Consider the following 27,695-nt stretch of genomic DNA (forward strand, 5'->3'; position numbering starts at 1 on the left):
TATCTCCCTCACTAACTTTAAGCATCAGCTGTCAGAGCAGCTTACCGATCATTGCACCACTACACAGCCCAACTGTAAACAGCCCACCCAACTACCTCATCCCCATATTGTTATTTATTTTTTCTCCTTTTCACCCCAGTATCTCTACTTGCACATTAATCTTATATCTATCACTCCAGTGTTTAACTGCTAAATTGTAATTATTTTGCCACAATGGCCTATTTATTGCCTTACCTCCCTAATCTTACTACATTTGCACACATTGTATATATATTTTTCTGTTGTGTTATTGACTATACGTTTGTTTATCCAATGTGTAACTGTGTTGTTTGGGTCGCACTGCTTTGCTTTATCTTGGCCAGGTCGCAGTTGAAAATGAGAACTTGTTCTCAACTGGCCTACCTGGTTAAATAAAGGTGAAATAAAATAAATAAATAAATGGGCAGCAACCATGCTTTTACAAAATACATAGGTGTGCTGGTTATCAGGGGGAACAGTATTGCCACGTTGTTTTGAATTGAGAGACGAGCTTAAAGTTTTCTTTACTGACCATAATTTTCACTTGTCTGACTGCTTGCATGATGACGAGTTCATCACACAACTGGCCTGTCTGGGTGATGTTTTTTCTCACCTGAATGATCTGAATCTAGTATTACAGGGACTCTCTGCAACTATATTCAATGTGCGGGACAATATTGAGGCTATGATTAAGAAGTTGTAGCTCCACTCTGTCTGCATTAACAAGGACAACACACAGGTCTTTCCATCATTGTATGATTTTTTTGTGTGCAAATGAACTCAAGCTTATGGACAATGTTAAATGTGACACAAACAACTGGATTCGTTATCCCTTTCATGCCCTGCCTTCAGTCCACTTACCGATATCTGAACAAGAGAGTCTCATCGAAATTGCAACATGAGATTTCTGGATTGGGCTGTGCTCAGAGTTTCCTGCCTTGGCAAATCACGCTGTTAAGACACTGATGCCCTTTGCAACCACGTACCTATGTGATAGTGGATTCTCGGCCCTCACTAGCATGACAAATAAATACAGGCAAAGACTGTGTGTGGAAAATGATTTAAGACTGAGACTCTCTCCAATAAAACCCAACATTGCAGAGTTATGTGCATCCTTTCAAGCACACCCTTCTCATTAACCTGTGGTGAGTTATTCACCATTTTCGATTAACAAATAAAGTTGTATATGTAAGATGGCTAAATGAAGAGCTAAATGATTGATTATTGTTATATTATTATTTGTGCTCTGGTCCTATAGGAGCTCTTTGTCACTTCCCACGAGCCGTGTTGTGACAAAAACTCACACTCATTCTTATGTTTAATAAATGTATCGTATAGCGTGTGTGGCAAAGACAATGATGGCAAAAAAACAACATTTGAGAGTGCGCTGACCCTGGTTCTAGAGGGGATATGCAGCTGGAGGTTGAATGTTTGAAGGGGTACGGGACTATAAAACATTTGGGAACCACTGCCCTAGAGCACACAAAAAACTATACATACCTCGGCCTAAACATCAGCACCACAAGTAACTTCCACAAAGCTGTGAACAATCTGAGAGGCAAGGCAAGAAGTGCTTCTACGCCTTCAAAAGGAACATAGCATTCGACATACCAATTAGGATTTGGCTAAAAATACTTGAATCAGTTATAGAACCCATTGCCCTTTATGGTTGTGAGGTCTGGGGTCCGCTCACTAACCAAGAATTCACAAAATGGGACAATCACCAAATTGAGACTCTGCATGCAGAATTCTGTAAAAATATCCTCTGTGTACAACGTAAAACACCAAATGATGCAGAGCAGAATTAGGTCGATACCCACTAATGATCATAATACAGAGCAGTTAAATTCTACCACCTTAAAGAAACCGATTCCCAAACCTTCCATAACAAAGCCATCACCTACAGAGAGATGAACCTGGAAATGAGTCCCCAAAGCAAGCTGGTCCTGGGGGTCTGTTCACAAACACAAACAGACCCCACAGAGCCCCAGGACAGAAACACAATTAGACACAACCGAATCATGAGAAAACAACAAGATAATTACTTGACATATTGGAAAGAATTAACAAAAAAACAGAGCAAACTAGAATGATTTTTGGCCCTAAGCAGAGAGTACACCGTGACAGAATACCTGACCACTGTGACTGACCCAAAAGTATGGAACGCTTTGATTATGTACAGACTTAGTGATTATAGCATTGCTATTGAGAAAGGCCGCCGTAGGCAGACCTGGCACTCAAGAGAAGACAGGCAATGTGCAAACTGCCCACAAAATTGGGTGGAAACTGAGGTGCACTTCCTAACCTCCTGCCAAATGTATGATCCTATTAGAAACACATATTTCCCTAGAATTACACAGAGCCATATTTATGTTTATTTATTTTCCCTTTTGTACTTTGCACATCATTACAACACTGTACATAGACATATGACATTTTGTGTGAGTGTAATGTTTACTGTTCATTTAATATTGTTTATTTCACTTTTGTTAATGATCTATTTCACTTGCTTTGGCAATGTTAACTATATGTGTCCCATGCCAATAAAGCCCTTAAATTGATTTGAGAACTAGGTTGGCATTTATTGGGATCAATATTCTCCTGGAGGCAGCTCTGGATAGTGGTCAGTAGCTGGCCTAGCCCCAAAGTTATACATTCTGATTTTAAACCTAACCCTAACCTTACATTAAGACCAAAAAGCACATTTTTGTTTTCCTAAATTGTTTTACAATATAGCCAGTCTAGAGGAAACTTCTCAGCTCTGTCTCCAGGATAATTTGAACCTGCAAGACAGAGACAAGAAGAGAGATAGAGACAGGAAGAGAGACAGAGACAGGAAGAGAGATAGAGACAGGAAGAGAGACAGAGACAGGAAGAGAGATAGAGACAGGAAGAGAGATAGAGACAGGAAGAGAGATAGAGACAGGAAGAGAGATAGAGACAGGAAGAGAGATAGAGACAGGAAGAGAGATAGAGACAGGAAGAGAGATAGAGACAGGAAGAGAGACAGAGACAGGAAGAGAGATAGAGACAGGAAGAGAGATAGAGACAGGAAGAGAGACAGAGACAGGAAGAGAGACAGAGACAAGAAGAGAGATAGAGACAGGAAGAGAGACAGAGACAGGAAGAGAGATAGAGACAGGAAGAGAGATAGAGACAGGAAGAGAGACAGAGACAGGAAGAGAGATAGAGACAGGAAGAGAGATAGAGACAGGAAGAGAGATAGAGACAGGAAGAGAGATAGAGACAGGAAGAGAGATAGAGACAGGAAGAGAGATAGAGACAGGAAGAGAGATATAGACAGGAAGAAGAAGAAAATAAAGAAAACGAGAGAAAAGAGACTGGAGGACCTGGATGTGTTTCCAGCTGGCATAGCATGGTGGAGAACACATCAGACAGCCTGCTGAGAGGAAGAGCTGGGTGACTGGTTCTCTGACTGGGTGACTGGTTCTCTGCCTGGGTGACTGGTTCTCTACCTGGGTGACTGGTTCTCTGCCTGGGTGACTGGTTCTCTGCCTGGGTGACTGGTTCTCTGACTGGTTGACTGGTTAACTGACTGGCTGACTGGTTCACTGACTGGTTTACTGACTGGTTGACTGGTTCTCTGACTGGTTGACTGGTTCTCTGCCTGGGTGACTGGTTCTCTGCCTGGGTGACTGGTTCTCTGCCTGGTTGACTGGTTCTCTGCCTGGGTGACTGGTTCTCTGACTGGTTGACTGGTTAACTGACTGGCTGACTGGTTCACTGACTGGTTTACTGACTGGTTGACTGGTTCTCTGACTGGTTGACTGGTTCTCTGCCTGGGTGACTGGTTCTCTGACTGGGTGACTGGTTCTCTGACTGGGTGACTGGTTCTCTGACTGGTTGACTGGTTCTCTGACTTGTTGACTGGTTCTCTGACTGGTTGACTGGTTCTCTGACTGGGTGACTGGTTCTCTGACTGGGTGACTGGTTCTCTGCCTGGGTGACTGGTTCTCTGACTGGGGTGACTGGTTCTCTGCCTGGGTGACTGGTTCTCTGCCCGGGTGACTGGTTCTCTGCCTGGGTGACTGGTTCTCTGACTGGTTGACTGGTTCTCTGCCTGGGTGACTGGTTCTCTGCCTGGGTGACTGGTTCTCTGCCTGGGTGACTGGTTCTCTACCTGGGTGACTGGTTCTCTGACTGGGTGACTGGTTCTCTGACTGGTTGACTGGTTAACTGACTGGCTGACTGGTTCACTGACTGGTTTACTGACTGGTTGACTGGTTCTCTGACTGGTTGACTGGTTAACTGACTGGTTAACTGGTTCACTGACTGGTTGACTGGTTAACTGACTGGTTTACTGGTTCTCTGACTGGTTGACTGGTTAACTGACTGGTTAACTGGTTCACTGACTGGTTTACTGACTGGTTGACTGGTTCTCTGACTGGTTGACTGGTTCACTGACTGGTTGACTGGTTCACTGACTGTTTCTGTCACGCCCCGACCTTAGAGATCCTTTATTCTCTATTTTGGTTAGGTCGGGGTGTGACTAGGGTGGGCATTCTAGTTTCTTTATTTCTAGGTTGGCTTGGTATGGTTCCCAATCATAGGCAGCTGTCTATTGTTGTCTCTGATTTGGGATCATATTTAGGCAGCCTTTTCCCACCTGTTTGTTGTGGGATCTTGTTTGTGTATAATTGCCTTGAGCACTGCATAACTTCACGTTAGTTTGTTCTTTATTGTTTTTTGCCGGTTCAGGTAATAAAGATGATGAACCCAAACCACGCTGCATTTTTGTCAGATTCTTTGAAAAACGTTCGTGACAGAAGATCCCACCACCAACGGACCAAGCAGCATGCCCAGGAGAAGCAGAGATCCTGGGCCTGGGAGGAGAGCCAGGAGTGGAGGACACCCTGGACTTGGAATGAAATAATGGCAGGAGACAAAAGCCTGTCATGGAAGCAGGTGGAAGCAGCGAAGGAGGGAAAGCGACGACATCGGGGTTCGCGGCCACGACGTAGGCCCAAGAAGCAGCCTCAATTTTTTGGTGGGTGGGGGCACACGGGGTGGTCGGCGACGCTGAGGAGTGAGTTAGAGACCATGGAGGAAGCGTTGGATAGATTGAAAGAGAGTGAACAGAGGGGTGAGATAGAGACCTTCGAGGAGTGGTTGGCGAAATGTGAAGAGAGTGAAGCGGAAGAGCTGTTGGTTTGGCTGGGGAGGCGAGACATTCGCCCTGAGGAGCGTGTTAGCCGTCCAATGCCACCTGTGTCACCTCCCCGTATTCGTCCCGAAGGAGCGTGTCATCTGTCCGGTACCATCTGTGCCGGCTCCACGCACCAGGTCTCTGGTGCGCCTCCACAGCCCAGTACGTCCTGTGCCAGCTCTCCGCACTTGCTTTGAGGAGCGTGTCATCGTTCCGGTACAATGTGTGCCGGTTCTACGCACCGTGTCTCCAGTGCGCCTCCCCAGCACAGTACGTGCTGTGCCAGCTCTCCGCACTTGCTTTGAGGAGCGTGTCATCGTTCCGGTACAATGTGTGCCGGTTCTACACACCGTGTCTCCAGTGCGCCTCTACAGACCGGTGCATCTTGTGCCAGCTCTCCGCACTTGTCGTGTGAAGGTTGCCATCGGTCCAGGTCACGTTGTGCCAGCTCTACGCTCCAGACCTCCAGTGCGCCTCCACAGCCCAGTGTGTCCTGTGCCAGCCCCCCGCACTTGCCGTGCAAAGGTTGTCATCTGTCTAGGACACATTGTGCCAGCTCTACGCTCCAGACCTCCAGTGCGCCTCCACAGCCTGGTACGCCCTGTGCCAGCTCCACGCACCAGGCCTCCAGTGCGTCTCCCCAGCCTGGTACGCCCTGTGCCAGCTCCATGCACCAGGCCTCCAGCGACAGTCTACAGTCCAGAGCCTCCAGCGATGGTCTGCAGTCCAGAGTCTCCAGCGCCGGTCTGCAGTCCGGAGCTTCCAGCGACAGTTCCCAGTCCGGAGCCTCCAGTGATGATCCATAGCCCGGAGCCTCCAGTGATGATCCATGGTCCAGAGCCTCCTGCGAGGGTTCCCAGTCCAGACTCTCCAGTGAGGGTTCCTAGTCCAGAGCCTCCTGCGATGGTTTCTAGTCCAGAGCCTCCTGCGAGGGTTTCTAGTCCGGAGCCCCATGCGAGGGTTGCCAGTCCGGAGCCTCCACTGAGGGTTCCTATTCCAGAGCCTCCTGCGAGGGTCCCAGTCCAGAGCCTCCTGCGAGGGTTCCTAGTCCAGAGCCTCCTGCGAGGGTTTCTAGTCCGGAGCCCCCTGCGAGGGTTCCCAGTCCGGAGCTTCTGGCGACGATCCACGGTCCGGTTCCTCCGGCGACGATCCACGGTCCGGTTCCTCCGGCGACGATCCACGCACCAGAGTCGCCACCAAAGTGAGCGGATCCGCGAGTGGAGCGGGGTCTACGTCCCGCACCGGAGCTGCCACCGAAGCTAGATGCCCACTCGGACTCTTCCCTATAGAGTCAGGTTTTGCAGCCGGAGTCCACACCTTTGAGGAGGGGGTACTGTCACAACCTTAGAGATCCTTTATTCTCTATTTTGGTTAGGTCAGGGTGTGACTAGGGTGGGCATTCTAGTTTCTTAATTTCTAGGTTGGCTTGGTATGGTTCCCAATCAGAGGCAGCTGTCTATTGTTGTCTCTGATTTGGGATCATACTTAGGCAGCCTTTTCCCACCTGTTTGTTGTGGTATCTTGTTTGTGTATAGTTGCCTTAAGCACTGCATAACTTCACGTTCGTTTGTTCTTTATTGTTTTTTGCCAGTACACGTAATAAAGATGATGAACCCAAACCACGCTGCATTTTGGTCCGATTCTTACAACAACGTTCATGACAGGTTCACTGACTGGTTGACTGGTTCACTGACTGGTTGACTGGTTCAATGAATGGTTGACTGGTTCAATGACTGGTTGACTAGTTCTCTGTCTGTCTGTTTGTTACTGTTGGTGTGTGTGTACTAAAGGTCCAACGTAACCGTTTTTATCTCAATATCAAATCCTTTCACCATAGAGACAGGCCCACAGAGTTTTAACACTGTAGAGGCAGGCCCAAAGAGGTTTAACACTATAGAGACAGGTCCACAGAGGTCTAACACCATAGAGACAGGCCCACAGAGGTTTAACACTGTAGAGGCAGACCCACAGAGGTCTAACACCATAGAGACAGGCCCAGAGAGGTTTAACACTATATAGGCAGGCCCACAGAGGTTTAACACTATAGAGGCAGGCCCAGAGAGGTTTAACATTGTAGAGACAGGTCCACAGAGGTCTAACACCATAGAGACAGGCCGACAGAGGTTTAACACTGTAGAGACAGGCCCACAGAGGTTTAACACTATCGAGGCAGGCCCAGAGAGGTTTAACACTATAGAGGCAGGCCCAGAGAGGTTTAACATTGTAGAGACAGGCCCATAGAGGTTTAACACTGTAGAGGCAGGCCCAAAGAGGTTTAACACTGTAGAGGCAGGCCCAAAGAGGTTTAACACCATAGAGACAGAACCACAGAGGTTTAACACCATAGAGACAGGCCCACAGAGGTTTAACACCATAGAGACAGGCTCACAGAGGTTTAACACCATAGAGACAGGCCCACAGAGGTTTAACACTATAGAGACAGAACCACAGAGGTTTAACACCATAGAGACAGAACCACAGAGGTTTAACACCATAGAGACAGGCCCACAGAGGTTTAACACTATAGAGACAGAACCACAGAGGTTTAACACCATAGAGACAGGCCCACAGAGGTTTAACACCATAGAGACAGGCCCACAGAGGTTTAACACTATAGAGACAGAACCACAGAGGTTTAACACTATAGAGACAGAACCACAGAGGTTTAACACTATAGAGACAGAACCACAGAGGTTTAACACTGTGTAGCAGTGTAACACCCCTCCTGTCTGATGTATTAACAGACTGCGTCTAATCCCTCATGGTTAAGTCAACGTGGTTCTCCTATTACTGCTACTGCTCTGTCAAGGATTAGAGACTCTATTTCAGACTGATTGGAAGTCTTCCGTTTGGCCGTCAGTAAGGATCTGGGACATGGATCTAAAGTCTTCACCAGTCCGTACTCTCAGAACAACATCGGCCATTAGCTCCACAACAACAGTTTCATCCTGCTCTTTCTGCTGTGAGAAACATACAGGCCAGGTATGAAACTGGACTTGCAGTAGAAATGACATGCAATGGTTTTGAATAGGGTCTCGAAAAACCCCACAAGGTAAGATGTGTGTGGTCATGACGAAGCATGGTGAGGTATTTCATTGTTAACTCAGCAGTAGAAGGCCAGGTATAGACTGGATGGATATTAGCAGTGGCAGGTTGATTATGTCTCTCTGAGTGGAACCTCATTACAGACCAAGGTCCCTGGAAACACTACGCTGACTCAACTACAGGGGAAATAATTCAAAACCGCAACACAAAACACAAAAAATACTACCAAATTAGACAAGCCTTTAGTGGCTGAATCAGCAGCAGCAGTCGTCCAATCAGACTTTGATTCCTACAATTGAGTTCATGACGCCACCTCGGGAAAATACATTTCCATCTCGTCAGAAACCTGGTTCTTTCTCAGATATTAAAAAGTTCATTCTAAGACTTATCAACAAATTAAGTTTGTGATTGTGTTATCTGATTGTAAGTACATTTCTAGGCTCAAAACAGTGCTTTTATTATTTCAACAGAATGACAATAATTAAATACATTTCCATCATTTTAACAGACAGGAGCAGAATATAAATGAACTAAGGTCTATTTATATCATGAAATGTAAAAAGGGAATAGTTTAAGTTTTAACCAGATGGATCTACTTGATGTCCACATGGATTTATCTCTGACTAGCCCTGCCACTGATGCCGCTCTGATGCCACTCTGATGCCGCTCTGATGCCTCTGATGCCACTGATGCCACTCTGATGCCACTGATGCCGCACTGATGCCGCTCTGATGCCACTCTGATGCCGCTCTGATGCCACTCTGATGCCGCTCTGATGCCACTCTAAAGCCACTGATGCCACTCTGATGCCACTCTGAAGCCACTGATGCCACTCTGATGCCATTCTGATGCCACTCTGATGCCACTGACGCCAGTGATGCCACTCTGATGCCACTCTGATGCCACTCTGGTGCCACTCTGACGCCACTCTGATGCCGCTCTGATGCCACTCTGATGCCGCTCTGATGCCGCTCTGATGCCACTCTGATGCCACTGATGCCGCTGATGCCACTGATGCCGCTCTGATGCCACTGATGCCGCTCTGATGCCACTGATGCCGCTCTGATGCCACTGATGCCACTCTGATGCCACTGATGCCACTCTGATGCAACTGATGCCGCTCTGATGCCACTGATGCCACTCTGATGCCACTGATGCCACTCTGATGCCACTGATGCCGCTCTGATGCCGCTCTGATGCCACTGATGCCGCCCTGACGCCACTCTGATGCCGCTCTGATGCCACTGATGCCACTGATGCCGCTCTGATGCCAGTGATGCCACTCTGATGCCACTCTGATGCCACTCTGGTGCCACTCTGACGCCACTCTGATGCCGCTCTGATGCCTCTCTGATGCCGCTCTGATGCCGCTCTGATGCCACTCTGATGCCTCTGATGCCGCTATGATGCCACTCTGACGCCACTGATGCCGCTCTGATGCCACTCTGATGCCACTGATGCCACTCTGATGCCACTGATGCCACTCTGATGCCACTCTGATGCCACTCTGATGCCACTCTGATGCCACTCTCATGTTGAGCCAATACATGGGGGTTTTGAGTGCATCCTACGCTGTGCATCTGCTGTTTTCTAGTGAATCTGTTCACTTGCCTCTCGACTTTGGGGAGACAGTGACCTCGCCTGCCAGTCCTTCCCAGAGGGCCAGAATTCACCATGTTAGTTTGGAGAGGTTACAATGGAGAAGGAACACATGGCTTAGTTAGGGAGCTGCTGGAGTAGAGGGCGGCTACCTGCCAAATCGTAAGACATTATCTGAAGTTCTGGTTCAAAGCTAGTTATTAATAGTTTGTCTATAAAGACCTTTAAATCAACTGTTACCAGATTTAACAGGGTTGGTTAGGTTTCCACTTGCCTTTAAAGGTGTGTTTAGTGTTCAAGCATTCTAATTGGTGGGTTCAATGACAATAGGGCGTGTTGTGATTGGCCCCGCTTGCAGATAGGGGGAGATCGCGAACGTCAGGTCTCCCCAGTATGAAAATGTGATGCAAGGGGTAGGTCACGCTCTGAATACTGGTTTCTATGTTATATTTTACAATGTGTACAAGTTTGCTGTACGTTACTCATTTATATTTGTGTGGGTATATGGTACCTGTTAGGGATTGAGGGGCTTTCTGGGATGTGCTTTGGTATATGATTGCTGTATATGACTGTGTTAGTTAGCATGCACCGACGTAATGGTCACATTAGCCCATTGCTAACACAGTTGTTTTCGTGCTACAGATTTTACCATCGTCAGCCATCAACATCATTAAGCCCGGCACAACTAAGGTGCTGTTTCCTGTTTAACTACAGATAATAAATATTGCTCAACTGGGACCACTGGCTGGGGTGATTTATTTGAACAAAACACAACGCAAGGAGAGTACAATTAACATCTGTTACACAAACACACAGCACCATTCATATTTCATAAGACTTGCAGTTTACATGTAAATTTTTCAACAGTCTATAAATAAAGCAGGGAATAGATGAGGATGTGTGATGATGTCAGCTGCTCAAGTCCTTTGTGGTTCTCTACATGACCGCAGTATCTCCTGAAGCCTACACTGCTCCCATGTCCCATTTCTCTGTCTCTACCTCTCTCTCTCTCTCTCTCTCTACCTCTCTCTGCCCCTCTTTCTCTCTGCCCCTCTCTCTTTCTACCTCTCTCTCTCTCTCTCTCTCTCTCTACCTCCCTCTATCTCTCTCTACCTCTCTCTCTCTACCTCCCTCTCGCTCTACCTCCCTCTCTCTCTACCCCTCTCTCTCTACCTCCCTCTCTCTCTACCCCTCTCTCTCTCTACCCCTCTCTCTCTCTCTCGCTCTCTCTACCCCTCTCTCTCTCTCTCTCTCTACCTCCCTCTCTGTCTCTCTACCTCTCTCTCTCTACCCCTCTCTACCTCCCTCTCTCTCTCTACCCCTCTCTCTCTACCCCTCTCTCTCTCCCTCTCTCTCGCTCTATCCGCTCTCTCTCTACCTCCCTCTCTCTCTCTACCTCTCTCTCTTTACCTCTACCCCTCTCTCTCTCTACCCCTCTCTCTCTACCTCTCTCTCTTTCTCTCTACCTCTCTCTCTACCCCTCTCTCTCTCTACCTCCCTCTCTCTCTCTACCCCTCTCTCTCTACCCCTCTCTCTCGCTCTACCCGCTCTCTCTCTCTCTACCTCCCTCTCTCTCTCTACCCCTCTCTCTACCCCTCTCTCTCTCCCTCTCTCTCGCTCTATCCGCTCTCTCTCTACCTCCCTCTCTCTCTCTACCTCTCTCTCTTTACCTCTACCCCTCTCTCTCTCTACCCCTCTCTCTCTACCTCTCTCTCTTTCTCTCTACCTCTCTCTCTACCCCTCTCTCTCTCTACCTCCCTCTCTCTCTCTACCCCTCTCTCTCTACCCCTCTCTCTCTACCCCTCTTTCTCTCTCTCCCTCTCTCTCGCTCTACCCGCTCTCTCTCTCTACCTCCCTCTCTCTCTCTACCTCTCTCTTTACCTCTACCCCTCTCTCTCTCTCTCTACCCCTCTCTCTCTACCTCTCTCTTACTGTCTATCTCTTTCTCTCTACCTCTCTCTCTCTACCCCTCTCTCGCTCTCTACCTCTCTCTCCCTCTCTACATCTACCCCTCTCTCTCTCTCTACCCCTCTCTCTACCCGCTCTCTCTCTACCTCCCTCTACCCCTCTCTCTCTCTCTACCCCTCTCTCTACCCCTCTCTATATCTCTCTCTTACTGTCTATCTCTTTCTCTCTACCTCTCTCTCTCTACCCCTCTCTCTCTCAATTCAATTCAATTCGCTTTATTGGCATGACATAACAATGTACATATTGCCAAAGCTTATTTTGGATATTTACAATATAAAAAATAAATAAAAATGAGATTCAAATTGTCAACGGGACAACAGTAACAACAATAACCAAGTGTCAAAATAACCATACATTCAACAATAACAATAAGTATACAGTAGAGGACATGTGCAGGTTGATTGGTCTGTCAGACAGTGTCCCTCATCTCATGGCAGGCAGCAATGTAGTGCGCTGCCAACCCACAGCTCTCTGCATCCTCCCCCAACAGGACGGGTAGCCTATCCTCATCAGAGAGGTCTTTGAAACTTCAAATTTGGGAAAATGACACTCTCTAATTGTTTTATATTTTTGCAGCTCCGTCTCAGGTTCTGCTGTTGTTCTGCTGTTGTGCAGTGGTTGCCTTTCCTCTACAGGGAGCCAGGTTTTCCTGTGTCTACCCTTCTCAATGGCAAGGCTGTGCTCACTGAGCCTGTACTTTGTCAAGGTTTTTCTAAGGTTTTGATCAGTAACCATGGTCAAATATTTAGCCACGGTGTACAGTCGATTTAGGGCCAGATAGCACTGCATTTTGCTTTGTGTTTGTGCTTGTGTTTCCCAGTAAGCAATATAGTTTTGTTTTGACTGTGTTGTAATTTGGTTTATTCTGATTGATTGGATGTTCTGGTCCTGAGGCTTCAGTGTGTTAGTAGAACAGGTTAGTGAACTCAGCCCCAGGACCAGCTGGATGAGGGGACTCTTTTCTTTGCTCAGCTCTTGGCATTGCAGGGCTTGGTAATGATATGAGAGGGGGTCACTGTATTTTAGATGTTTCCAAAACTTAATTGCTCTTTTTTGAGTTTTTATTATTAGTGGATATTGACCTAATTCTGCCATGCATGCATTGTTTGTAATTTTCCTCTGGACATGTAGGAGAATCTTACAGAACTCTTTCAATGGGGTGTTTGTCCCATTTGATGAAATCTTGTTTTGCAAGTGGACCCCACACCTTGCTGCCATGAAGTGCAATTGGTTCAATGACATATTGTGGCCTGCAGGAGGTCATTTTGCAGGGCTCTGGCAGTGTTCCTCCTGCTCCTCCTTGCACAAAGGCGGAGGTAGCTGTCCTGCTGCTTGGTTGTTACCCTCCTACGGCCTCCTCCACGTCTCCTGATGTACTGGCCTGTCTTCTGGTAGCGCCTCCATGCTCTGGACACCATGCTGACAGACACAGTAAACCTTCTTGCCACATCTCGCATTGATGTGCCATCCTGGATGAGCTGCACTACCTGAGCCACCTGTGTGGGTTGTAGACTCCGTCTCATGCTACCACTAGAGTGAAAGCACCGCCAGCATTCAAAAGTGACCAAAACATCAGCCAGGAAGCATAGGAACAGTTTGATTTCACAGAAGTGTGATTGACTTGGAGTTACATTGTGTTGTTTAAGTGTTCCCTTTATTTTTTTGAGCAGTGTATTTTCGATAATATATTTTAAAAACAACCTGAGGATTGATTATAAAAAACGTTTGACATGTTTCTGTGGACATTATGGAAACTATTTGGAATTTGTCTGCGTTGTCGTGGCCGCTCTTTCCTGTGGATTTCTGAACATAACGCGACAAACAAATGGAGGTATTTTGGATATAAAAATAATCTTTATGGAACAAAATGAACATTTGTTGTGTAACTGGGAGTCTCGTGAGTGAAAACATCTGAAGATCATCAAAGGTAACCGATTAATTTGATTGCTTTTCTGATTGTGACCAAGCTACCTGATGCTAAGTGTACTTAATGTTTTGTCATGCGATCGATAAACTTACACAAACGCTTGGATTGCTTTCGCTGTAAAGCATAATTTCAAAATCTGAGACGACAGGTGGATTAACAAAAGGCTAAACTGTGTTTTGCAATATTGCACTTGTGATTTCATGAATATGAATATTTTTAGTAATATTATTTGACTGAGGCACTATGCTATTCAGCGGCTGCTGATGACAATTATCCCGCAAGGGATGGGTAGCGTCAAGAAATTACATTTGGGTCAGTCACAGTAGTCAGGTATTCTGCCACTGTGTACTCTCTGTTTAGGGCCAAATAGCATTCTAGTTTGCTCTGTTTTTTTGTTAATTCTTTCCAATATGTCAAGTAATTATATTGTTGTTTTCTCATGATTTGGTTGGGTTTAATTGTGTTTCTGTCCTGGGGACTCTGCATACATTATTTGGTGTTCAACATTGTACACAGAGGATATGTTTGCAGAATTCTATTTGCAGAGTCTCAATTTGGTGTTTGCTTCATTTAGTGAATTCTTGGTTGGTGAGCGGACCCCAGACCTCACAACCATAAAGGGCAATGGGTTCTATAACTGATTCAAGTATTTTTAGCCAGATCCTAATTGGTATGTCGAATTTTATGTTCCTTTTGATGGCATAGAAGGCCCTTCTTGCCTTGTCTCTCAGATCGTTCACAGCTTTGTGGAAGTTGTTTATGTATATAGTTTTTTGTGTGCTCTCGGGCAACGGTGTCTAGATGGAATTTGTTGTCCTGGCAACTGGACCTTTTTTGGAACACCATTATTTTTGTCTTAGTGAGATTTACTGTCAGGGCCCAGGTCTGACAGAATCTGTACAGAAGATCTAGACGCTGCTGTAGGCCCTCCTTGGTTGGTGACAGAAGCACCAGATTATCAGAAAACTTTAGAGATTTGACTTTAGATTCTAGTAGGGTGAGGCCGGGTGCTGCAGACTGTTCTGGCGCCCTCGCCAATTCGTTGATGTATACCTTCAGCTAGCTCCTTTTGTTCTCTCTCCCTGACCTTCAGCTAGCTCCTAAATCAAATCAAATCAAATTGTATTTGTCACATACACATGGTTAGCAGATGTTAATGCGAGTGTAGCGAAATGCTTGTGCTTCTAGTTCCGACAATGCAGTAATAACCAACAAGTAATCTAGCTAACAATTCCAAAACTACTACCTTATAGACACATGTGTAAGGGGATAAAGAATATGTACATAAAGATATATGAATGAGTGATGGTACAGAACGGCATAGGCAAGATACAGTAGATGGTATTGAGTGAAGTATATACATATGAGATGAGTATGTAAACAAAGTGGCATAGTTAAAGTGGCTAGTGATACATGTATTACATAAAGATGCAGTAGATGATATAGAGTACAGTATATACATATGAGATGAGTATGTAAACAAAGTGGCATAGTTAAAGTGGCTAGTGATACATGTATTACATAAAGATGCAGTAGATGATAGAGTACAGTATATACATATACATATGAGATGAATAATGTAGGGTAAGTAACATTATATAAGGTAGCATTGTTTAAAGTGGCTAGTGATATATTTTACATCATTTCCCATCAATTCCCATTATTAAAGTGGCTGGAGTTGAGTCAGTGTGTTGGCAGCTGTCACTCAATGGGAGAGGGAACAATAGGAGCTAGCTGAAGCTCCTATTTTTCCCTATCCCTGACCTTCAGCTAGCTCCTATTGTTCCCTCTCCCTGACCTTCAGCTAGCTCCTATTGTGCCCTCTCCCTGACCTTCAGCTAGCTCCTATTGTTCCCTCTCCCTGATCTTCAGCTAGCTCCTATTGCTCCCTCTCCCTGTACTTCAGCCAGCGAGGTATGTTCCCTCTCCCTGACCTTCAGCTAGCTCCTATTGTTCCCTCTCCCTGACCTTCAGCTAGCTCCTATTGTGCCCTCTCCCTGACCTTCAGCTATCTCCTATTGTTTTCTCTCCCTGACCTTCAGCTAGTGAGGTATGTTCCCTCTCCCTGTACTTCAGCTAGCTCCTATTGTTCTCTCTTCCTGACCTTCAGCTAGTGAGGTATGTTCCCTCTCCCTGACCTTCAGCTAGCGAGGTGTGTTCCCTCTCCCTGACCTTCAGCTAGTGAGGTATGTTCCCTCTCCCTGACCTTCAGCTAGCGAGGTATGTTGTCCTTGGCTCCGCTAATTTTCAATATAAAAACGTGGTAATGTTACACAATGCTGTATATTCTGAGCTCTCTGTATTCTGTATATTGTTTATTATATAGTCTGTATATTCTGTATTCTATATTCTGTGTTCTCTGTATTCTGCATATTATATTTAATATACATTCTGTGTCTGTAGTCTGTATATTGTTTATTATATAGTTTGTATATTCTGTATTCTGCATTCCATATTCTCTGTATTCTGTATATTCTGTTTTATATATTCTATATTATGTATATTGTGTATTCTGTATATTCTGCATATTCTTTATTCTTTATATTATGTATTCTGTATATTCTGTATTCTGTAGATATATGTATATTCTGTATTATATATATTCATTATGATATATTCTGTTTTCTGCATATTCTGTATTGTATAATAATTAATGTTTACCTTTATATTTGACTATATGGTGGGAGAAGCAATATTTACCTTCATGAAGTAATGTTTACCTTTATGTTTGACTATATGGTCAGAGAAGTAACTGAAGTACTTCGGACACTTGATTGTGATGACCTCTCCCACCCTGGCAGACGGCCAACAAGCGATGATATCCCACATCCCTTGACAACCTGCCCAGAGAAAGAGAGACATGAAAATTAGGATTATTGTAGACACACACACACACACACAGACAGACAGACAGACAGACAGACAGACAGACAGACAGACAGACAGACAGACAGACAGAACAGCCTGTTTGTCCATGGTGTCTGGAGCCAGATGAGAATATTCACAACACAGAGAGAGTTATCCTGCCAGCTCTACCACATGCTCGCAGACAACAAAAGTTTGGACAGACCTACTCATTCAAGTATTTTTCTTTACTTTGACTATTTTCTACATTGTAGAATAATAGTGAAGACATCAAAACTATGAAATAACACATATGGAATTATGTAGTAACCAAAAACAAATCCAAATAAATTGTATATTTGAGATTCTTCAAAGATGTCACCCTTTGCCTTGATGACAGCTTCGCACACACCTTGGCATTCTCTTCAACTGGAATGCTTTTCCAACAGCGTTGAGTTCCCACATATGCTGAGCACTCGTTGGCTGCTTTTCCTTCAATCTGTGGTCAAACTCATCCCTAACCATCTCAATTGGGTTGAGGTCAGGTGATTGTGGAGGCCAGGTCACCTGATGCAGCACTCCATCAATCTCCTTCTTGGTCAAATAGCCCTTACAAAGCCTGGATGCTGGTTTTGGGTCATTTTCCTGTTGACAAATGATAGTCCCACTAAGTGCAAACCAGATGGGATGGTGTATCACTGCAGAATGCTGTGGTAGCCATGCTCGTTAAGTGTGCCTTGAATTCTAAATAAATCACACACAGTGTCACCAGCAAAACACCCCCACACCATCACACCTCCTCCTCCATACTTCACGGTGGGAACCACACAGGCGGAGATCATTCGTTCACCTACTCTGCGTCTCACAAAGACACACTGCTTGGAATCAACATTTTTAAATGTGGACTCATCAGACCAAAGGACAGATTTCCACCAGTCTAATGTCCATTGCTCATGTTTCTTGGCCCAAGCAAGTCTCTTCTTCTTTTTGGTGTCCTTTAGTAGTGGTTTCTTTGCAGCAATTCAACCATGAAGGCCTGATTCAAACAGTCTCCTGTGAACAGTTGATGTTGACATGTGTCTGTTACTTGAACTCTGTGAAGCATTGATTTGGGCTGCAATTTCTAAGTCTGGTAACTCTGATGAACTTATCCTCTGCAGCAGAGGTAACTCTGGGTCTTCCATTCCTGTGGCGGACCTGATGAGAGCCAGTTTCATCATAGCGAGTGATGGTTTTTGTGAATGCACTTAAAGAAACTCGAAGATCTTGACATTATCAGGATTGACTGACCTTCATGTCTTAAAGTAATGATGGACTGTCGTTTCTCTTTGCTTATTTTAGCTGTTCATGCCATAATATGGACTTGGTCTTTTCCCAAATATAGCTATCTTCTGTATATAGAGAGAAACCATAGAGATATAGAGCAATACCATAGAAAAGAGATATAGTGACATACCATAGAGATAGAGATATAGAGAGAAACCATAGAGATAGAGAGATACCATAGAGATAGAGATATAGAGAGATACAATAGAGATAGAGATATAGAGAGATACCATAGAGATAGAGAGATACCATAGAGATATAGAGCAATAACATAGAGATAGAGATATAGAGAGATACCATAGAAATAGAGATATAGAGAGATACCATAGAGGTATAGAGCAATACCATAGAGATAGAGATATAGAGCAATGCCATAGAGATATAGAGCAATACCATAGAGATAGAGATATAGAGAGATACCATCGAGATATAGAGCAATACCATAGAATAGAGATATAGAAAGATACCACAGAGATATAGAGAGATATCATAGATATAGAGATATAGATAGATACCAGAGAGATAGAGATATAGAGAGATACCATAGAGATAGAGATATAGAGAGATACCATAGAGATAGAGATAAAGAGAGATACTATTGAGATAGAGATATAGAGAGATACCATAGAGATAGAGGTATAGAGAGATACCATAGAGATAGATATATAGATAGATCCCATAGAGATAGCGATATAGAGAGATACCACAGAGATAGAGAGATAACATAGAGATAGAGATATAGAGAGATATCATAGAGATAGAGATATAGCAAGATACCACAGAGCTATAGAGAGATATCTTAAAGAAATAGACATAGAGAGATACCATAGAGATGGAGATATAGGAAAATACCAAAGAGATAGAGTTATGGAGAGATACCACAGAGATGGAGACATACATAGATTCCATAGATAACATTATCTCTTCAATCATTTTCCAAGATGGCGTATTTGTGCTCGACTTGTCCTATGTTTATTAAAAAATATTTATATTTTTTTTCTTCCCATATCTTTTTTATATTTTCCCAAAACCTCAACTTCAACATACTCTCCTGCAACCCACCTCACCCAATGTGGTATAGATCTGTTATTTTCTAAAGTACAGTGCCTTGCGAAAGTATTCGGCCCCCTTGAACTTTGCGACCTTTTGTCACATTTCAGGCTTCAAACATAAAGATATAAAACTGTATTTTTTTGTGAAGAATCAACAACAAGTGGGACACAATCATGAAGTGGAACGACATTTATTGGATATTTCAAACTTTTTTAACAAATCAAAAACTGAAAAATTGGGCGTGCAAAATTATTCAGCCCCTTTACTTTCAGTGCAGCAAACTCTCTCCAGAAGTTCAGTGAGGATCTCTGAATGATCCAATGTTGACCTAAATGACTAATGATGATAAATACAATCCACCTGTGTGTAATCAAGTCTCCGTATAAATGCACCTGCACTGTGATGGTCTCAGAGGTCCGTCAAAAGCGCAGAGAGCATCATGAAGAACAAGGAACACACCAGGCAGGTCTGAGATACTGTTGTGAAGAAGTTTAAAGCCGGATTTGGATACAAAAATATTTCCCAAGCTTTAAACAACCCAAGGAGCACTGTGCAAGCGATAATATTGAAATGGAAGGAGTATCAGACCACTGCAAATCTACCAAGACCTGGCCGTCCCTCTAAACTTTCAGCTCATACAAGGAGAAGACTGATCAGAGATGCAGCCAAGAGGCCCATGATCACTCTGGATGAACTGCAGAGATCTACAGCTGAGGTGGGAGACTCTGTCCATAGGACAACAATCAGTCGTATATTGCACAAATCTGGCCTTTATGGAAGAGTGGCAAGAAGAAAGCCATTTCTTAAAGATGTCCATAAAAAGTGTCGTTTAAAGTTTGCCACAAGCCACCTGGGAGACACACCAAACATGTGGAAGAAGGTGCTCTGGTCAGATGAAACCAAAATTTAACTTTTTGGCAACAATGCAAAACGTTATGTTTGGCGTAAAAGCAACACAGCTCATCACCCTGAACACACCATCCCCACTGTCAAACATGGTGGTGGCAGCATCATGGTTTGGGCCTGCTTTTCTTCAGCAGGGACAGGGAAGATGGTTAAAATTGATGGGAAGATGGATGGAGCCAAATACAGGACCATTCTGGAAGAATGAACCTGATGGAGTCTGCAAAAGACCTGAGACTGGGACGGAGATTTGTCTTCCAACAAGACAATGATCCAAAACATAAAGCAAAATCTACAATGGAATGGTTCAAAAATAAACATATCCAGGTGTTAGAATGGCCAAGTCAAAGTCCAGACCTGAATCCAATTGAGAATCTGTGGAAAGAACTGAAAACTGCTGTTCACAAATGCTCTCCATCCAACCTCACTGAGCTCGAGCTGTTTTGCAAGTAGGAATGGGAAAAAATTTCAGTCTCTCGGTGTGCAAAACTGATAGAGACATACCCCAAGCGACTTACAGCTATAATTGCAGCAAAAGGTGGCGCTACAAAGTATTAACTTAAGGGAGCTGAATAATTTTGCACGCCCAATTTTTCAGTTTTTGATTTGTTAAAAAAGTTTGAAATATCCAATAAATGTCGTTCCACTTCATGATTGTGTCCCACTTGTTGTTGATTCTTCACAAAAAGTTTTATATCTTTATGTTTGAAGCCTGAAATGCGGCAAAAGGTCTCAAAGTTCAAGGGGGCCGAATACTTTCGCAAGGCACTTTATTTTTCTTTACTTTCGAACCGGAATCCCCCAACAGAAGCTAGCCAGCTAACTAGCTACCAGCTATCAGTCAGCTAACCACTGCTAGCGGTCATCAGCTAACCTTCAGCTTGGAAAACTCTCGCCAGTTCGTACAAAGCGTTTCAAACCAGAGCATACCGGACCTATTTTTCTCGCCATATCCCTGGATTCCCACTGCAAACTCTGAACCTTTTCATCTGATTCATCGCAGCTTGACTACTCCTGGCTAACGTTTCCATCCCGGAGCAGGCACCAACTAGCCTGGAGCTAGCCCATGCTAGACCCATCTCCCGGGTAGGGCTCCTGGGCTACTCCTGAAGCCCACTCCTTGGCTACAATATCCGGACACCTTCTACTGCAGGTACAGGGCACGGAACCCCGCGGATCCTTCACGACTGGAATACCGACATAATCTGCTCGAGGATCCCAATAGGCCCGCAGCCTGCGGGTATATATAGCATGTAGTATATTGGACTGTTAGCTGATCCACCGGACAGTTTCTTGGACCACTATACCCATTTTGCCAATTGGACTTGGACCCATCTGCTACTTGGACTCCTACTAATTCCACGACTGGTCTATCGACATCACCGCACGAGGAGGCAAAAACAGACTTTCCCCCATCGCAACGTCCCTCTAAGGTCCTTATGCTAGATAGCTAGCCCTGGCCTGCTAACTGCTAGCTTGCTAGCCCCGGCCTGCTAACTGCCTGAATCACCGTGTCCCTAGCCAGCCCAACCACTCACTGAACCCATACGATCACTTGGCTACGAATGCCTCTCACCTAATATCAATATGACTTGTCCATTACTGTCCTGGTTAGTGATTACTGTTTAATTTCACTGTAGAGCCTCTAGACCTGCTCAACATGCCTTAACCAACCATGTTCTTCCACCTCTCACATATGCGATGACATCACCTGGTTTATATTTCTCTCATGATTACTCAACGCCTAGGTGATGTTGAGGTTAATCCAGGTCCTGTAGTACCTAGCTCCACTCCTACTCCCCAGGTGCTCTCATTTGTTGACTTCTGTAATTGTAAAAGCCTTGGTTTCATGCATGTTAACATTAGAAGCCTCCTCCCTAAGTTAGCTTTATTCACTGCTTTAGCACATTCTGCCAACCCGGATGTCTTAGCCGTGTCTGAATAGTGGCTTAGGAAGACCACCAAAATTTTCATCCCTAAATATAACATTTTCCGCCAAGATAGAACTCCCAAAAGGGGCGGTGTTGCAATCTACTGCAGAGATAGCCTGCAGAGTTCTGTCTTACTATCCAGGTCTGTACAAAAACAATTCGAGCTACTACTCCTACAAATTCACCTTTTCAGAAACAAGTCTCCCTCTGCCTCACCCTCTCCCTCACCCTCTGCCCCCAGCTGTGCCCTGGACACCATATGTGAATTAATTGCCCCCCATCTATCTTCTGAGCTCGTGCTGCTAGTTGACTTAAACTGGGAAATGCTTAAACCCCGGCCATCCTACAATCTAAGCTTGATGCCCTCAATCTAACACAAATTCTCAATGAACCTACCAGGTACAACCCCAAATCCGTAAACACGGGCACCCTCATAGATATCATCCTAACTCGCCCTCCAAATACACCTCTGCTGTTTTCAACCAAGATCTCAGCGATCTCTGCCTCATTGCCTGTATCCGTAATGTGTCTGCGGTCAAACGACCACCCCTCATCACTGTCAAACGCTCCCTAAATCACTTCAGCGAACAGGCCTTTCTAATCGACCTGGCCGCGGTATCCTTGAATGACATTGACCGCATCCTGTCAGTAGAGGATGCCTGGTTATTCTTTAAAAGTGCTTACTCACAATCTTAAATAAGCATGCACCATTCAAAAAATGTAGAACCAGGAATAGATTTAGCCCTTGGTTCACTCCAGACCTGTCTACCCTAGACCTGCACAAAAACATCCTGTGGCCTTATGCATTAGCATCAAATATCCCCCGTGATTTGCAACTTTTCAGGGAAGTTAGGAACTAATATACACAGACAGTCAGGAAAGTTAAGGCTAGCTTTTTCAAACAGAAATTTGCATCCTATAGCACAAACTCAAAAAAGTTCTGGGACACTGTAAAGTCCATGGACAATAAGAACACCTCCACCCAGCTGCCCACTGCACTGAGGCTAGGAAACACTGTCACTACCGATAAATCCACAATAATTGAAAATTTCAAGAAGCATTTTTCTACGGCTGGCCATGCTTTCCACCTGGCTACACCTACCCTGGTCAACTGCCCTGCGCTCCCCACAGCAACTCGCTCAAACCTCCAACTTCTCCTTCACCCAAATCCAGATAGCTGATGTTCTGAAAGAGCTGCAAAATCTGGACCCTACAAATCAGCCGGGCTAGACAATCTGGTCCCTCTCTTTCTAAAATTATCTGCCAAAATTGTTGCAATCCCTATTACTAGCCTGTTCAACCTCTATTTCGTATCGTCTGAGATTCCAATAGATTGAAAAGCTTCCGCGGTCATCCCCCTCTTCAAAGGGGGTGACACTCTAGACCCAAACTGCTACAGACCTATATCTATTCTACCCTGCCTTTCTAAGGTCTTTGAAAGCCAAGCTAACAAACAGATTACCGACCATTTCGAACTTCTCCGCTATACAATCTAGTTTCAGAGCTGGTCATGGGTGAACCTGAGACACGCTCAAGGTCTTAAACGATATCATAACCGCCATCGATAAGAGACATTACTGTGCAGCCGTATTCATCAACCTGGCTAAGGCTTTCGATTCTGTCAATCACAACATTCTTATAGGCAGACTCAACAGCCTTGGTTTCTCAAATATTGCCTCGCTTGGTACACCAACTACTTATCCGAAAGAGTTCAGTATGTCAAATCGGAGGGCCTGTTGTCCAAACCTTTGGCAGTCTCTATGGGGGTGCCACAGGGTTCAATTCTCGGGCCGACTCTCTTCTCTGTATACATCAAAGATGTCTCTCTCGCTGCTGGTGATTCTCTGATCTACCTCTACGCAGATGATACCATTCTGTATACCTCTGGCCCTTTGTTGGACACTGTGTTAACTACCCTCCAGATGAGCTTCAATGCCATACAACTATCTTTTCCTGGCCTCCAACTGCTCTTAAATGCAAGTAAAACTAAATGCATGCTCTGCATTCGATCGCTGCCCGCACCTGCCCACCAGTCTAGCATCACTACTCTGGACGGCTCTGACTTAGAATATGTGGACAACTAAAAATACCTAGGTGTCTGGTTAGACTGTAAACTCTCCTTCCAGAGTCACATTAAATCTCCAATCCAAAATTAAATCCAGAATCGGCTTCCTATTTCGCAACAAAGCATACTTCACTCATGCTGCCAAACATATCTTCATAAAACTGACCATCCTACCGATCCTCGACTTTGGCGATGCCATTTACAAAAATAGCCTCCAACACTCTACTCAACAAACTGGATGTAGTCTATCACAGTGCCATCTATTTTGTCACCAAAGCCCCATACACTACCAACCACTGCGACCTGTATGCTCTCGTTGGCTAGCCCTCGCTTCATACTCGTTGCCAAACCCACTGGCTCCAGGTCATCTATAAGTCTCTGCTAGGTAAAGCCCCGCCTTATCTCAGCTCACTGGTCACCATAGCAGCACCCACCCGTCACACGCGCTCCAGCAGGTATATCTCACTGGTCACCCCCAAAGTCAATTCTTCCCTAGGCCGCCTCTCCTTCCAGTTCTCTGCTGCCAATGACTAGAACGAACTGCAAAAATCTCTGAAGCTGGAGACTCTTACCTCCCTCACTAGCTTTAAGCACAAGTTGTCAGAGCAGCTCACAGATCACTGCAGCTGTACATAGGTCATCTGTAAGTAGCCCATCCAATCTACCACATCCCCATACTGTATTTATTTATTTATTTTGCTCCTTTGCACCCCAGTATCTCTACTTGCACATTCATCTTCTGCACATCCTACCATTCCAGTGTTTAATTGCTATATTGTAATTACTTTGCCACCATGGTCTATTTATTGCCTTACTTCTCTTATCCTACCTCATTTGCACATGCTGTATATAGATTTCTCTACTGTATTATTGATTGTATGTTTGTTTATTCCATGTGTAACTCTGTGTTGTTGTATATGTTGAACTGCTTTGCTTTATCTTGGCCAGGTCGCAGTTGCAAATGAGAACGTGTTCTCATCTAGCCTACCTGGTTAAATAAAGGTGTTCTCATCTAGCCTACCTGGTTAAATAAAGGTGTTCTCAACTAGCCTACCTGGTTAAATAAAGGTGTTCTCAACTAGCCACCTGGTTAAATAAAGGTGTTCTCATCTAGCCTACCTGGTTAAATAAAGGTGAAATAAAAAAATACAAAAAGAAAGATGTAGAGATACAGATAAATACAATAGAGATATTGATAGATTCGATTGAGATATAGAGAGAAACCATAGAGATATATAGAAATAGAGAGATACTATAGAGATATAGAGAGATACCATAGAGATATATAGAAATAGAGAGATACTATAGATATATACAGAGATACCATAGAGATATATAGAAATAGAGAGATACTATAGATATATACAGAGATACCATAGAGATATATAGAAATAGAGAGATACTATAGAGATACCATAGAGATATATAGAAATAGAGAGATACTATAGATATATACAGAGATACCATAGAGATATATAGAAATATAGAGATACTATAGATATATACAGAGATACCATAGAGATATATAGAAATAGAGAGATACTATAGAGATATAGAGAGATACCATAGATATATAGAGAGATATGATATGTGAGATGTGGGGAAAGCAACAGAAGAACACATTGTCTACACCAGTGGGATTCAACTCTGAAAAGAGGGAATATAAACCAGGGGAAAAGAGGGAATATAAACCAGGATATAAACCAGGGGAAAAGAGGGAATATAAACCAGAATATAAACCAGGATGTAAACCAGGGGAAAAGAGGGAATATAAACCAGGATATAAACCAGGATATAAACCAGGGGAAAGAGGGAATATAAACCAGGATATAAAACAGGGGAAAAGAGGGAATAGAAAACCAGGATATAAACCAGGATATAAACCAGGGAAAAGAGGGAATATAAACCAGAATATAAACCATGGGAAAAGAGGGAATATAAACCAGGATATAAACCAGGATATAAACCAGGGGAAAAGAGGGAAATAAATCAGAATATAAACCAGGATATAAACCAGGTTATAAACCAGGATATAAACCAGGATATAAACCAGGATATAAACCAGGATATAAACCAGGGGAAAAGAGGGAATATAAACCAGAATATAAATCAGGATATAAACCAGGATATAAACCAGGATATAAACCAAGGGAAAAGAGGGAATATAAACCAGGATATAAACCAGGATATAAACCAGGATATAAACCAGGGGAAAAGAGGGAATATAAACCAGGGGAAAAGAGGGAATATAAACCAGGATATAAATCAGGATATAAACCAGGGGAAAATAGGGAATATAAACCAGGATAGAAAACAGGATATAAACCAGGATATAAACCAAGGGAAAAGAGGGAATATAAACCAGGATATAAACCAGGGGAAAAGAGGGAATATAAACCAGGATATAAACCAGTATATAAACCAGGATATAAACCAGGATATAAACCAGGATATAAACCAGGGGCAAAGAGGGAATATAAACCAGAATATAAACCAGGATATAAACCAGGGGAAAAGAGGGAATATGAACCAGAATATAAACCAGGGGAAAAGAGGGAATATAAACCAGGATATAAAACAGGGGAAAAGAAGGAACATAAACCAGGATATAAAACAGGGGAAAAGAGGGAATATAAACCAGGATATAAACCAGAATATAAACCAGGATATAAAACAGGGGAAAGAGGGAATATAAACCAGGATATAAACCAGAATATAAACCAGGAAATAAAACAGGGGAAAGAGGGAATATAAACCAGGATATAAAACAGGGGAAAAGAAGGAATATAAACCAGGATATAAAACAGGGGAAAAGAAGGAATATAAACCAGGATATAAAACAGGGGAAAAGAGGGAATATAAACCAGGATATAAACCAGAATATAAACCAGGATATAAAACAGGGGAAAGAGGGAATATAAACCAGGATATAAACCAGGATATAAACGAAGATATAAACCAGGTATTAAACCAGAATATAAACCAGGATATAAAACAGGGGAAAGAGGGACTATAAACCAGGATATAAACCAGAATATAAACCAGGATATAAACCAGGATATAAACCAGAATATAAACCAGGATATAAAACAGGGGAAAGAGGGAATATAAACCAGGATATAAACCAGAATATAAACCAGGGGAAAATAAGGGATATAAACCAGGATATAAAACAGGGGAAAAGAGGGAATATAAACCAGGATATAAACCAGAATATAAACCAGGATATAAAACAGGGGAAAGAGGGAATATAAACCAGGATATAAACCAGAATATAAACCAGGATATAAAACAGGGGAAAGAGGGAATATAAACCAGGATATAAAACAGGGGAAAAGAAGGAATATAAACCAGGATATAAAAAAGGGGAAAAGAAGGAATATAAACCAGGATATAAAACAGGGGAAAAGAGGGAATATAAACCAGGATATAAACCAGAATATAAACCAGGATATAAAACAGGGGAAAGAGGGAATATAAACCAGGATATAAACCAGGATATAAACCAAGATATAAACCAGGATATAAACCAGAATATAAACCAGGATATAAAACAGGGGAAAGAGGGAATATAAACCAGGATATAAACCAGAATATAAACCAGGATATAAACCAGGATATAAACCAGAATATAAACCAGGATATAAAACAGGGGAAAGAGGGAATATAAACCAGGATATAAACCAGAATATAAACCAGGGGAAAAGAAGGAATATAAACCAGGATATAAAACAGGGGAAACGAGGGAATATAAACCAGGATATAAACCAGGATATAAACCAGGGGAAAGAGGGAATATACACCAGAATATAAACCAGGGGAAAAGAGGGAATATAAACCAGGATATAA

The 27,695-nt window shown here is 43.7% G+C and overlaps 1 protein-coding gene across 1 annotated transcript in view; it reads right to left on the minus strand.

The window, feature by feature from the left end:
* vipr1b (vasoactive intestinal peptide receptor 1) overlaps positions 1-27,695 on the minus strand; it is a 232,596-nt gene that overhangs the window by 125,283 nt on the left and 79,618 nt on the right. The window contains 1 exon segment of the mRNA NM_001124642.1: positions 16,445-16,564. Within this exon segment, the coding sequence (NP_001118114.2) occupies positions 16,445-16,564 (120 nt within the window).

Source organism: Oncorhynchus mykiss, chromosome 15 (assembly GCF_013265735.2).
Source record: "Oncorhynchus mykiss isolate Arlee chromosome 15, USDA_OmykA_1.1, whole genome shotgun sequence".
Lineage (NCBI taxonomy): Eukaryota > Metazoa > Chordata > Actinopteri > Salmoniformes > Salmonidae > Oncorhynchus > Oncorhynchus mykiss.